Source organism: Leucoraja erinacea, chromosome 20, assembly GCF_028641065.1.
Source record: "Leucoraja erinacea ecotype New England chromosome 20, Leri_hhj_1, whole genome shotgun sequence".
Taxonomy (NCBI): domain Eukaryota; kingdom Metazoa; phylum Chordata; class Chondrichthyes; order Rajiformes; family Rajidae; genus Leucoraja; species Leucoraja erinaceus.
In genome coordinates, this window is record NC_073396.1 from 16,976,143 (window position 1) to 16,988,575 (window position 12,433).

At 41.7% G+C, this 12,433-nt stretch overlaps 2 protein-coding genes across 8 annotated transcripts in view; one reads left to right on the forward strand and one right to left on the reverse strand.

The window, feature by feature from the left end:
- Positions 1-12,433, reverse strand: part of snx8a (sorting nexin 8a) — a 114,892-nt gene that overhangs the window by 58,935 nt on the left and 43,524 nt on the right. The window lies entirely within an intron of this gene.
- The window catches only part of iqce (IQ motif containing E), a 45,251-nt gene that overhangs the window by 26,977 nt on the left and 5,841 nt on the right, over positions 1-12,433 (forward strand). For all 7 annotated transcript variants that reach the window (XM_055651382.1, XM_055651379.1, XM_055651377.1 and 4 more), the window contains 6 exons: positions 834-926; positions 3,127-3,304; positions 5,329-5,352; positions 7,864-7,977; positions 9,057-9,187; positions 11,298-11,383. In XM_055651382.1, the coding sequence (XP_055507357.1) occupies positions 834-926; positions 3,127-3,304; positions 5,329-5,352; positions 7,864-7,977; positions 9,057-9,187; positions 11,298-11,383 (626 nt within the window). The remainder of the gene's footprint in view (positions 1-833; positions 927-3,126; positions 3,305-5,328; positions 5,353-7,863; positions 7,978-9,056; positions 9,188-11,297; positions 11,384-12,433) is intronic.

Consider the following 12,433-nt stretch of genomic DNA (forward strand, 5'->3'; position numbering starts at 1 on the left):
TTTAGTAATCTCCTTTGTCACCTCCTTAAAAAAACTCAATCAAATTTGTGACAATGTCCCCTCAGACACCTAATCATTCCCTGTCTCTCAAATGTACAAACATCCTGCCTCTTAAAAATGTATCTAAACAACTTACTAATTGTTTTAGTGACCCCACAATACTGATCATTTGGGACTCCTTGATAGTAATGCCATCAAATGTCAAGAGTTAGCAATGCATTGAACATAGAATAATACTGCACAGGAACAGATCCTTTGACCCACAATGTTTGTGGTGAGCACGATGCAAAGTTAAATTAATCTCTGCCTGCACATGATCTATATCCCTCCATATCTGCTCACATCACTACCACTGGAATCATGTTCCAAGCATCCTCTTTTGTAAGATTATTTTGTTAGAGGTGGTCATTGCCTAGCACGTTTGTGTCATGACTGTTACTTGCTGCATCAACTCATGCCTGAATGAGGACTTGTTCTCGATACAAGCATGGGCTGCTGTATTTGTTGAGTTACAAATAGAATTGTATATCGTGCAGTCACTTCAAAAACTGAATTGTTACTTGTAAACCTCTTTGGAGTCCTGAGGTCATGAAACATGGAGTAAAAATGCCCATTCACTTTAGAGTGATTTGAGGATAACTTCCTTGATATCTTCACCAGTAAAGAAAACTGGTGAAAACATTTGAAATTGAGAGCCAAAGTCTGTGATCAGTCAGACATCCCATTGATTATTTTCAATTGGATATAGCCACAAAAAAGTAGAAGATGAGAGCACAGTTTATCTTCAGCTTTATCTCGACATCTTACTGACCCTGAATATGTTTGCACTGCAGTGCTGAAGTAAAGCAACAGCTTCAAGAAAAGGCAAAAATGGAGAAAGACCTGCGGAGATTAAAGGAACTGAATAAACCTGCTGAAGAAAACAAGTGAGTGCACGCTTTCTAAACATTTGGTAAATCCTTCTAATGGTACAAGTACCTCTGGGACAACTATTAATGAAATCCCACCAACTAAAACATGTGAGATATAGACCAATAATCCCGACCTCTGGTAGGAAAGTTACTGGAGAGGATTCTGAGGGATATGTAGATTCATTTGGAAAGACGGGGGTTGATTAGGAAAAGTCCTGTTTTGCAATTTGACAAAGAACTCCACAGATTCACCACCATCGAACTATAGACATTCCTTATCTCCTTCCTAAAGGAACGCCATTTAATTCTGAGGCCGGGGGCAGAAAACCCGGGGGGGGGCCAGAGGGGACACATTTCCCCCCCCCCCCCCATGTTTTGAGAGATGGGGGACGTCCCCCCCCCCAGGTTTTTGTAATCCGGATTTTAAAACTCGGGGAAATCTCCGCTTTCCGCGAGACAGTGGGGGTGGGACTGCTGATCGAGGGCGCCGATTGGACGAGAGAGACGTAGGTCAGCAGGCAATGGGGGCAGGACATAATTATTCAGCGCGATCATTGGAGGAGGGAGGAGTGGGACTGAGGATAGAGCTCGGTGATTGGAGGAGGGAGACGTGGCACAGACTTGCGCCTCATCCGCAGCCAGGATCGGCTGTAGTTAACCCGGCGGGACAGGCAGTTGAGCTACATTTAGTGCTGGATTGAACCTCCAAAGCCGCGTGTGCGCGTGTGCATGTGTATGCAAATTGTGTCCCCCCTGTCCCCTCCATGTTTTGATAGCGAGTTCTGTGCCTGTCTGAGGCTGTAATCTCTGGTCCTAGACTCTCCCATTAGTGGAAACATCTCCACATCCACTATCCAAGCTGTGATGAGAATCCCTGGAGACTGCCCTGGAAGGCTATATATTATGAAGAAGGATTTTATCTCATTGGCCATCATCAGACATAGTGGTGTATAAAATCAAGGGGGGATTGATAGGGTGAATGCACATGGTAGGAAAATCAAGAACATACGGGCATTGAATTAAGGTGAGAGGGGAACTTGAGGGGCAGCTTTTTCACATAGAAGATGGTGGATATATGGAATGGGCTACCAGAGGAAGTAGTCGAGGCAGGAATAATAACATTTAGACGGACATATGGATAGGAAAGATTTTAGGAGGGGTATAGGCCAGGTGCAGACAAATGGAACTAGCTTAGATGGGGCATCTTAGTTGAAATGTACAAGTTGGGCCAAATGGCCTGTTTCCATGCTTTGTGACTCCTTAGCTAAATGCAATGAATCAGAAGGACTTATTAAAATATAGGCATTCCTTCTCAGAAAAAGATATCCAAATAGTTTGCTTTCTACTATTTGCCAGTCTTGCAGCACAATGATAATGGAAATCGTAGAATCAAATATGATCGTCGACTGACCATTCTGTTGACTCTTTGAAAGAGAGTCAATTAGCCCAATTTCCCTGCTATAGCCCATATCTATAGCCCTGCAATTTTTCTTTTCCAAAAAAAATCACTGTTGGAAATTACTGCTGAGCAACCTGCCACAACCATTTCAAGTCATACATTCCACATCATAATGGCTCACTACTGTGTTTTTAAAACCTCCAGTTTCAGAGGTAGACACACCAATTACAATCTAGTTTTATTAATTAGCAGATGTAAACAAGAGCTAAGAAAATTTCAATGATGGAGACCTCAGGCAATTAGTCCCAAAGATCTATTATAGCATGGATGTAGTTGACCAACGGGTATATTCCTGCACTGCATAACTATGACTCTCTCCTCTTGTCCCCATGGAAGCTGCATTTTAATGAATCATGAATATCTGTTGCGATCACACGTTCCTCCAATTTTTCCTCAAATGGCCGGTTTCCATTTTTGGCTGACTTGCACTAGTTCATCACTTGATTTCACTTGCCGTGTAGCTTTGAAAGATTAATTCAAATGATGGATACCAGTGCTTGTGCAGTGTGACCCAGCGTGAGCCAAAACCAATTCACACATAAACCTGTTGGAAAAAAAACTAAACAAACTAAATCTGCTGGCAGTCATATAGAAGCACCATTAGAGACCTATTTCTCCAATGGGTATGTTGTAAATAAGATAGAAAACACAAAGGTGGTTTTGTAACTAAGAACTGCAAAAGGAGTGGGATTATAATCTCCAAATGTTAGAATTTGATCTGCTGTGTTGCAAAAATCGATCTGTTCTGTGCTGCAGGCGTGAGATTAGTAGTCTGAAGGAAAGGGTAAGACAACTGGAAGCAGAGTTAGAAGATCATCAGAGAGTGAAGAAACGACTGCAAGCGGAGTTAGAAGATCAACGAAGGGTGAAGAAAAGAATGGAAACAGAGTTGGAAGATCATCGGAGGGTGAAGGAGAACAATGACTTCGCTAAGGTAAAACTGGAGAGGGGGTTTACATATAGGTGGGAGGTAGTTAAAAAGAAATGTGATGATTGTGATAGTGGAATGGTTCTTACTGGGTCAGTAATCCAGAATTCTCTATTCTGTGTTAAAATACCACTTTAGCAACAATGGAATTTAAATTCAGATTAACAAACTAGAATGTAGATAAACATTTCTCAGTCATATCCGTGAACACCCAACTGCAAGATTGTCATTTAAATACACACTAATATCTTTGGCCACTCTTGCCTGCATATTTATATGTTCCATATTGAACATAATTTGGAAGAAGCACTGAAAGTACCAATGAAGGTGGAATCGCAGCTAGGTAGGATGGTCAAAAAGGCTTTTGGCACATTAGCCTTCATCAGTCAGAGTATTGAGTACAAAAGTTGGGAGGTCATGTTGCAGTTATATAAGACATTGGTGAGGCCGCATTTAAAGTATTGTGTTCCGTTCTGGACACCATGTTATAGGAAAGATGTGTCAAGTTGGAAAGGGTACAGAGGATGTTGCCAGGACTCGAGGGTCCGAGCAATAGGGAGAGGTTGAGTAGGCTGGGACTCCTTGGATCGCTGGAGGATGAGCAGTGATTTTATAGAGGTGTATAAAATCATGAGAGGAATAGATCAGGTAGACGTGCAGAGTCTTTTTCCCCAGAGTAGGGGAATCGAGGACCAGAGAGGATGGCTGAGGCACTGCCAATCACCAGGTTTAAAAAACAATTAGACAGGTATACGGATAGGACAGGTTTGGAGGGATATGGGCCAAATGCAGGCAGGTTGGACGAGTGTAGCTGGGACATGTTGGCCGGTGTGGGCAAGTTGAAACATAAAGTAAGATTAGCAGTGTATCCATGAACCTACGGCATTGTCACGAAGATTCATCTGGTTCACCAATGTCCTTCAGGGTTTTGGTTTGGTCTCTGAATGGCATTGGCTCACCATCACCACCACATTCTCAAAAGTCTTTAAGGACAGGTAATAAATGCTGGCCTTGCAAACGATGCTCATAATCATGTAAAGTGAATTTTTATAAAAATAGTCTCTAAAGGACCTTTAATGTTCCCCAATTTCAAGCTAGGTGCTTGGAACAATGATCATACAATACAATACAAATTTATTGTCATTTGAGCCCCAGTGAGACTCAAACGAAATTTTGTTTCCACAGCCATACAAACAAAGACAATGTCCTACAGACATACACACAATTAAATTCACACAAACATCCATCACAGTGAACCCAGTGTGATGGAAGGCAAAGTCTTTTCTCTCCCCTGCTCTCAATTTCTCTCCCGATGTCCAAGCCCCAGGCGGGTGATGATAAGTCCCACGGCCATTTTAGGCCGCGCGGGGCGATTTACGGCCCCGCTCCCGGTCTGAAAGTACAAGGTTGGAACCCCCACGGGCATTGGTGAGTCCCACGGCCATGAAGCCGCGCCAGGTGATGTACGGTCCCGGTCCGGGTTGTTCCAACCCCGCGACACGGGCTGGAGAAGTCGCGTTGCGGGAGCTCCGGGAAGCGGTCTCTCTCCCCGGACCCGCGAGCTCCCGATGTCCCAGTTCACCGGACCTGTGGCTGCGTTGCTGGAGCCTCCGAGCCCCAGGAGTCGCGTTGCAGCAGCGAGTCACCACCGCTCCCCACGCTCCGAGGCCGGCCAGCCCCACGATGGTGAGTAGTCCGCAGCTCCGCAGTCTCCCGAGCCCCCGGGTCAGTCAGGTTGGAGGCCGCTCCACGGTGCTAGGCCCCAACGACTACGGAGACCCGACAGGGAAAAGGTCGGGTCTCCCGGACAGGGAAGAGATTTAAACAGTTTCCCCCAGTATTATATATCAATTATATTGATATATAATATTTAATAATAATGTTTATCAGCTCAAGGCTGTGCATAGCACATTTATTTAGTTTTATCAAGATGGGAGACGTGGCTTTGAAAAGTAGGAAGGTTTAAAACTCTTTAATCACTTTCTTATGTCTATGTTTCAATTATGTTTTTTTCTCTTTGATACATATAGAAAGAAGACCTTGAGTTGTTGGAGGTAAGTTTGACCCCATTCTCTAAAGCATTGCTTATATTTAACACAAGAACCAGGAACAAGAGTAGGTGATACAATACATTGAGCCTGACCTGTCATTTGAAAAGATTGTGATACATTTCATTTTTTATCTACTTGTTCAATTATATCACCTGTGATTTTCCTGAGTTCAAATAATCGCTCAGCTTTGAAAATGCTCAATACTTAAGCATCTGTAGTTCTCCCAGGTAGATAGTTCCAAAGAATCACAGATGTCCCAATGAAGAAATTCCTCAGTTTATGCCCCACAGAGCAAGAATTTCCTGTCAATACCTCCCCTACTAAGCGCTTCAAGTTTTTACTTGTTTCAATGAGATCATGTTTATTTACAATAGTAAAAAATGTAGGTCTACTCTACGCAATCTTTCCTCGCAGGACAATGTTTTCACCACAGGAATCGATTTAGTAAGCCTCTGTTGCACTGCCCACAAGGCAGGTATATTCTGCTTGAGATGTGAAGACAAGTTGAAGTCTCACCAAAGCTCTACACAAATACACCAAGATTTAATTACATTTGGACTTCGACCCCTGTGTAATAAAGATTAACACACATTTTTCTTCTAATTCCTTGCTCTACTTGCATACTAGGTTTTTGTAATTTATGCAGAACAAGATTCACATATCTCTGAATATCAACATTAAGTTATTCTCTATTCTAAAAATGTTGCTTTTATTTTGTTTTTCAACAACCTCTCAATTTCCTACGTAAAACCCCATTTATCATAACCAAGGGTTTACTGTACGTCCTGAATGATTTTAGCGAACTATCATAAGGACAAACAAAAAAACATGTTTAATATCTCGTTCACTTCCCTACTAATCGTTTTGACCCCATAACTTAACATGTTTACCTTTATTACTCTTCTTTATTGCATACTTGTCGTTACTATGTTTTTTTCAATTATTACTTGTTCATTCTTGATTTCAATTTGTTTTCCCTTGTAAATTTTTGGGCAGACTTTTGGTGTTCTATTAAAATCTTCCCAATCCCCATTTTCTTCACAACAGTATAAGTAAGGCTTGAATTTCAGGTATTTATTTTACATGCTGATTTGATTGGATATCATCCGGAGTGGCAGTGGTGCAGCAATCGAGTTGCTGCCACACAGCACCAGAGACCTGATTTTGATTCTGACTACGGGTTCTGTCTGTATGGAGTTTGTACATTCTTCCTGTGACCAAGTAGGTTTCCGCCGGGTGCTCCGGTTTCTTCCCACACTTTAAAGATGTACAGGTTTGTAGATTCATTGGCTTTGGTAAAATTGTAACAATTGTCCCTAGTATGAAGGATAGTGTTAGCGTTTAGGGTGATCACTCTTGGCATGGACTCTGTGGGCCAATGGGCCAGTTTCCGCGACTTTTTCGGCGACTGCCAGCACCCATCACAGGTCGCTGTAAATTTTCACCTTGTTGAAAATTCAGCGGCAACCAGAAAGACGCTACAACTCTATGGGCGACTTAGGGGACTACTCACGACCATACAGGCGACACCCTGGTCGGTGATATGTCGTTGGGTGGAAGCCTGTATGGTTGTCAGTAGTCGCCCAAAGAGTTATATCTTGTTCTGGTCGCCACTAAATTTTCAACATGTTGAAAATATTCGACAACCTGCAACGACCTATGACGGGTGCTGGCAGTCGCTGAAAACGTTGTGTAAGTGGGACAAGCCCATAATGCATACAGAGCAAATGCTTTCACTGTACCTGGGTTCACATGACAGTAATAAACCTCAACCTACATATTTAAGACAATCTTTCCTTAACCAAGGGGCAATGTTTCATTTTCAGTACTGTTCTACTCCAACATTATTGTGGCTTGATTAACCAAGGCGGACAAATACAATTAGTTTAGTTTTTATTGCCATGTGATCTGAGGTACAGTGAAAAGCTTTTTGTTGCATACTATTCAGTCAAGGAAAAGATATACGTGATTACAATCAAGCTGTCTACAGTGCACAGACACAGGATAAAGGGTATATCATTTAGTGCAAGATAAAGTCCAATTAAAGACAGTTCAAAGTTCTCCTATGCGGATCACACTCTAGCAGGTGAGAGGACGGTTCAGTTGCCTGATAACAGCTGGGAAGAAACTGTCCCTGAATCTGGAGGTTTGCATTTTCAAACTTCTGTACCTATTGTCTAATAGGATGGGGGAGAAGAGGAAGTGGCCATGGTGAGAGTGCACGTGGCCCTGCCGAGGCAGCATGAAGTGTAGATTAAGTGTAGTTAAGGTATAGATCAATTGAATGGCAAAACAAGCTTTAGAGGCACAATGGCTGCCTCTGCAGTTGTTTGCTTTTGACGAAATGAGGGTGGGATCTGCAAAAAGTTATCTGTAAACAATTATGCCACATCAGAGATTAAAGAAGTTATTTACTGTTAACATCACTTAGTGTGGACATTTTGTAGGTTCTACTTTGAAGTGGACTTTAAACTTTTTTGGATATGAACACTCAATCCTTTTGGTTTTCTCCAGGCTATTACTATGATTCAAGCTTGTGCACGGGGGCACACAGCACGGCAGAAGTTCGAGGACATGTACTCTGTAAATCTGAAGCAGATGCCTGGAGCCTCCTCTTGGCAATACAAGGTATTTAACACCACATGGGAACTTCCACAGCCCTGGTATCTAAACTAGACTCATTAAACAGAGGAGAATGTTCCCACTATCATTGTTACAGAAACAAAATGCAATAGATGCTGGAAATCTGAAATATAAGCACAGAATGCTGGAAATACTGAGTAGGTCTAGCAGCATCAGCAAAGAGTTAGCGAGCTATACTAACAATACGTCAGTGACATGTTATCAGAACATCAATGACTTGTTCTGATGAATAATTATTTCCAGGAAATGTTAACTCTTTTCGTGACCAATGCTGCCTACTCTGTTGAATGTTTTCCAGTATTTTCTGTTTATATCATAATTAATACCAAGTCAAAAGAAGAATTGCTGTGCTTCATGTTGCAATTAATGACAACACTGTTTGCAAGTTTACGTGTGGAATGAATTTAAGGAGTGAATGATATTGACACAGCATAACAGGGACATGCAAATTGGAACAGGTAATCAGAGCTAAAGAGGCTTGAATTTTGACAATTCCAACAATTGGATGTGTAAAAGATGTTTCTACTTGATAAGGACCATAATAATGTTACTAATAAGTTTGGTGTGACACAGTGGCAGATTTGCTGCCTTACAGATTTGATCGTGATTACAGGTGCTGTATGTCCGGAGATTGGACGTTCTCTCTGTGACCGCGCGGGTTTCCTCCACTTTTCTCCCACACTACAAAGACGTACAAGTTGTAGGTTAATTGGGTTCTGTAAATTGTCCTTAATGTGTAGGATAATGCTAGTGTACGGGATGATCGCTGGGAAGAAAGGCCTGTTTTCACGTTGTATCTCTAAAGACTTTACTTTAAAGTCATGTAAGTAACCTAAAGAACATGATTTTACCAAGAAAATGGGTAAGAATGTGAACCTTATTACCACATAGAGAGAGTGAGATAAATGCCATGAAAATATTTAAGGAAAATCTAGATAATCGTGAAGTGGAAAGGAAATGGTGGAACTGTTATTAAAAATAACATAGATGGGTGACGGATTTAAATTCATGCAATTGTGAGCTGCATTTTGTAATGTGTATTTTGCAATATATTTTGATTTCAGAGTCCTGACATTTCTCACAACAACACTATTCAAAACCAAATCCAGACAGGCGATGAGAGAGATGAGGCCATCTCCTTAATCCAATCCTCCTTCAGGGCTCATCTGACTCGGTCACGGTATCTCAAAGGAAGGTAAGACTGGGACATGATTTTGGTAGATTCTTGAGGGACCACCTTTCATGCACTGTGCTATCCCATTTCTACCAGTTGTCACCGCTGAGTCTCTAAGAAAGATTTGTCTAGATTGAGAAGTGTAAGATTGGGACCCCATGTAGTACGCCCCATCCCCTACCACCTCCCCCCTCTCCCCTCCTGACAATCAAGAAAATCTCTTTGCAGATGCACTGCGCTGCATTTGAGATCCCTCAACAGACTGCAGACAGAGCAGGCTTTTTTTCCCAATTTTTCTGGAGCCAATCTGTAAGGAAATAAAGGTATTTTCAAGCCCATATCAGCAATTTTAATTTGTGAAATAGACATGTCTCCAGGACATATGCTTATCTCTAGGGGAAGAAGGTTCATGAAACCCCATAGATTATATGGTGGAGGAGTTATTGACTACTGGGAAGGAACTGGAAGACTGGAATGAAGAAACATGGTGGTCTGGATATAAGGGGGGGCTAAATCCAAACCCACTCTCTTACTTCAGTTCTGTGTTAGGAATGAACTGTTATAAGGAGCAAACAATTACTATTTATACAATAATCAAATAACCAGCACTCGAGATGAATTTAAAAGGGAAGGTCCTGTCTGATCAGTACCTTTGAGCGTTTGGCAGCTCAAAATAATCCTATGATGCTGTGTCTTTAGGCTTTTAAAAAGCACTTGATAAAGCTTTAGGTGGTGATTTTACCTGTAAAGATTCAAGGTCATTTGTGGGAATGAATAAGGACTGGTTTAAAAGTTGGAAACAAAAACTTTGTGGAGGGTAAATACTGAATGAGATAATAATAATAATAATAATATTTTTTATTGTCATTGCACGTCAGTGCAACGAGATTTAGTATGCAGCTTCCAACCGATGTAAAAGAAGAGTAAAATAAATAAATAAGCTGTGTGACGTGACCATCCGAGGGGGGATGGGGGGCACTCAGCAGGGCCGGTTCAGAGCCGCTATAGATCTGAGAATAAAGCTGTTTCTGAGTCTGGAGGTTCGGGCGTAGAAGGCCTTATAACGTCTGCCGGAGGGAAGTAGTTCGAACAGTCCGTTACAAGGGTGTGAGGAGTCTTTATGGATGCTGACGGCCTTCCTGAGGCACCGTGTGTGGTAGATGCCCTCCAAGGCTGGTAGCCGTGTCCCAATGATGGCACTGGGTCTTGCTACTGGATGTGACATTTACATTAAATAGGACATAGATCTCAAACAAATTGGTCAAATGTTGAAGATATTCAATGTTAAAACTTGGAAGGTCTGTGAAGGCACAACTCAGAGATACAAAATAAACAAATGTGAAATGCAAGTGAGCAGATAATCTTAATCTTGAATAATCTTAAAATTACTTCTGTTTAAGGCATAGAAGTCAAATGGTGTCAAAGGATCTACAAAAGGACAGTTTCTAATTATGTGCACTATCTGTCGAGCCAAACCTGTTGACAACTTCAAGTAAATGCAGGTGATAAATGGGTCACATCTAATCGCACCTTGAGTTCAGACTAGGTTAAAACTGACAATTGAGCTTTGGAGCCAGTGCTGAAAAGCAGTTGAAACTGTTTTCAAAGATAAGAATAATGGAGAAAGACTGGAGATCCTTTGTCATTTTAGCCCCGATATATGGCAAAGACCAGTGATCTCAGGGCTACACAAATACACAGAAATGTTGTCTATAATAAATTGTGGGAGCAAAGCAAGGGATCACCTACTTAAACATTTTTTTAAAGCTGGAATGCAATAGAAATTCTTCTTACATTAGTTGAATAACAGCATGATAGTGGTGCTAAAAGTACACATAATATAAGAAATAATTGTTTCATTAATTAACTTTAGATTTGTTTCTGGTTCTTACAAACTAAGATGGCTGAATAATCTTAATCGTTGATTAGCTATCGATAAGAACATATTCTTTCTAATGCATTTGACCTGCACTGATATAACTGAAGCAGTCAAACCGCTTTCTGTCTTTTTAATGCTGATGGACCTTCTTTGCATTGTCTAAAGTCACTTGTGGTTTTCTGATTGTGGATAGTCTAAAGGAAAGTTGCCCTTCATTTATGTTTTGTCTCCCTTTCACAATGTTGTGCAAAGAAAGAACATGTCTGCTGGAGACACCAGGAGTAACTCAGTCATTGTGAGGAAATCCAGTGATGCCCTTCACCAGCCAAAGTATTCAGGTAGGTATAAAGACCTGCTGTGTCAAAAGCTGGCAGCCTTTCTTTCGCAAATGTTGAATGTATTTATTGTGATTTAATAAAGTCACGCAGCAACTTCAGCTACAATAAGGATTTTTATCCACATTAACATTTGAACATACAACAGTACAGCATAGGAACAGGCCCATTGGCCCACAATGTCCATGCTGAACATGATGCCAAGTAAAATTAATTTCCTCTGCCATTATGACCTGCATACCCATGCACCTATCCAAAAGCTTTTAAATACCACTGCCATATCTGCCTCCACCACCTGACAGCGTGTTCCAGGCGTCCATCACTTTCTCTATAAAAATACTTGCCCATTGAGGGACCGAGTTGAGGAAAACCTTTTTCACACAGAGAGTGGTGAATCTCTGGAATTCTTTGCCGCAGAAGGTAGTTGAGGCCAGTTAATTGGCTATATTTAAGAGGGAGTTAGATGTGGCCCTTGTGGCTAAACGGATCAGGGGGTATGGAGAGAAGGCAGGAACAGCATACTGAGTTGGATGATCAGCCATGATCATATTGAATGGCGGTGCAGGCTCGAAGGGCCGAATGGCCTACTCCTGCACCTATTTTCTATGTTTCTATGCCCTGTACATCTCCTTTAAACTTTGCCTCTTACATCTTACAGCAATGCTCTTTAGTTTTTACATTTGCACCCTGGAAAAAAAGGTTCTGAGTGTCTCTTATCTATGCCACTCATCATTTTATATACTTCTGCACTGGCTGACCACAAAAGGACACTCGGAGCTTTTCATTGGCGCGCCGATTGCTGAGGTGAAAGGGAGTGACAGTTGTCTTAGATAGGTTAGGGCGAAATCGCCAGAAGGTGAAATACTCCTCCATCCCCTTCAAGTCTTGGGTTAGCACTCTGCTGATATCCTCAAGGGCAGTTCCCTGGCAGACTGTACCTTAACCTCCTGACCCCCTTTGCTCAGAGCCTCACACTTGCCCTCCACACAGCACTTCCCTTCATCTTAATTGCTCCCAATAGAATGCTCTGCTACACCTTTAATTATTTTTATT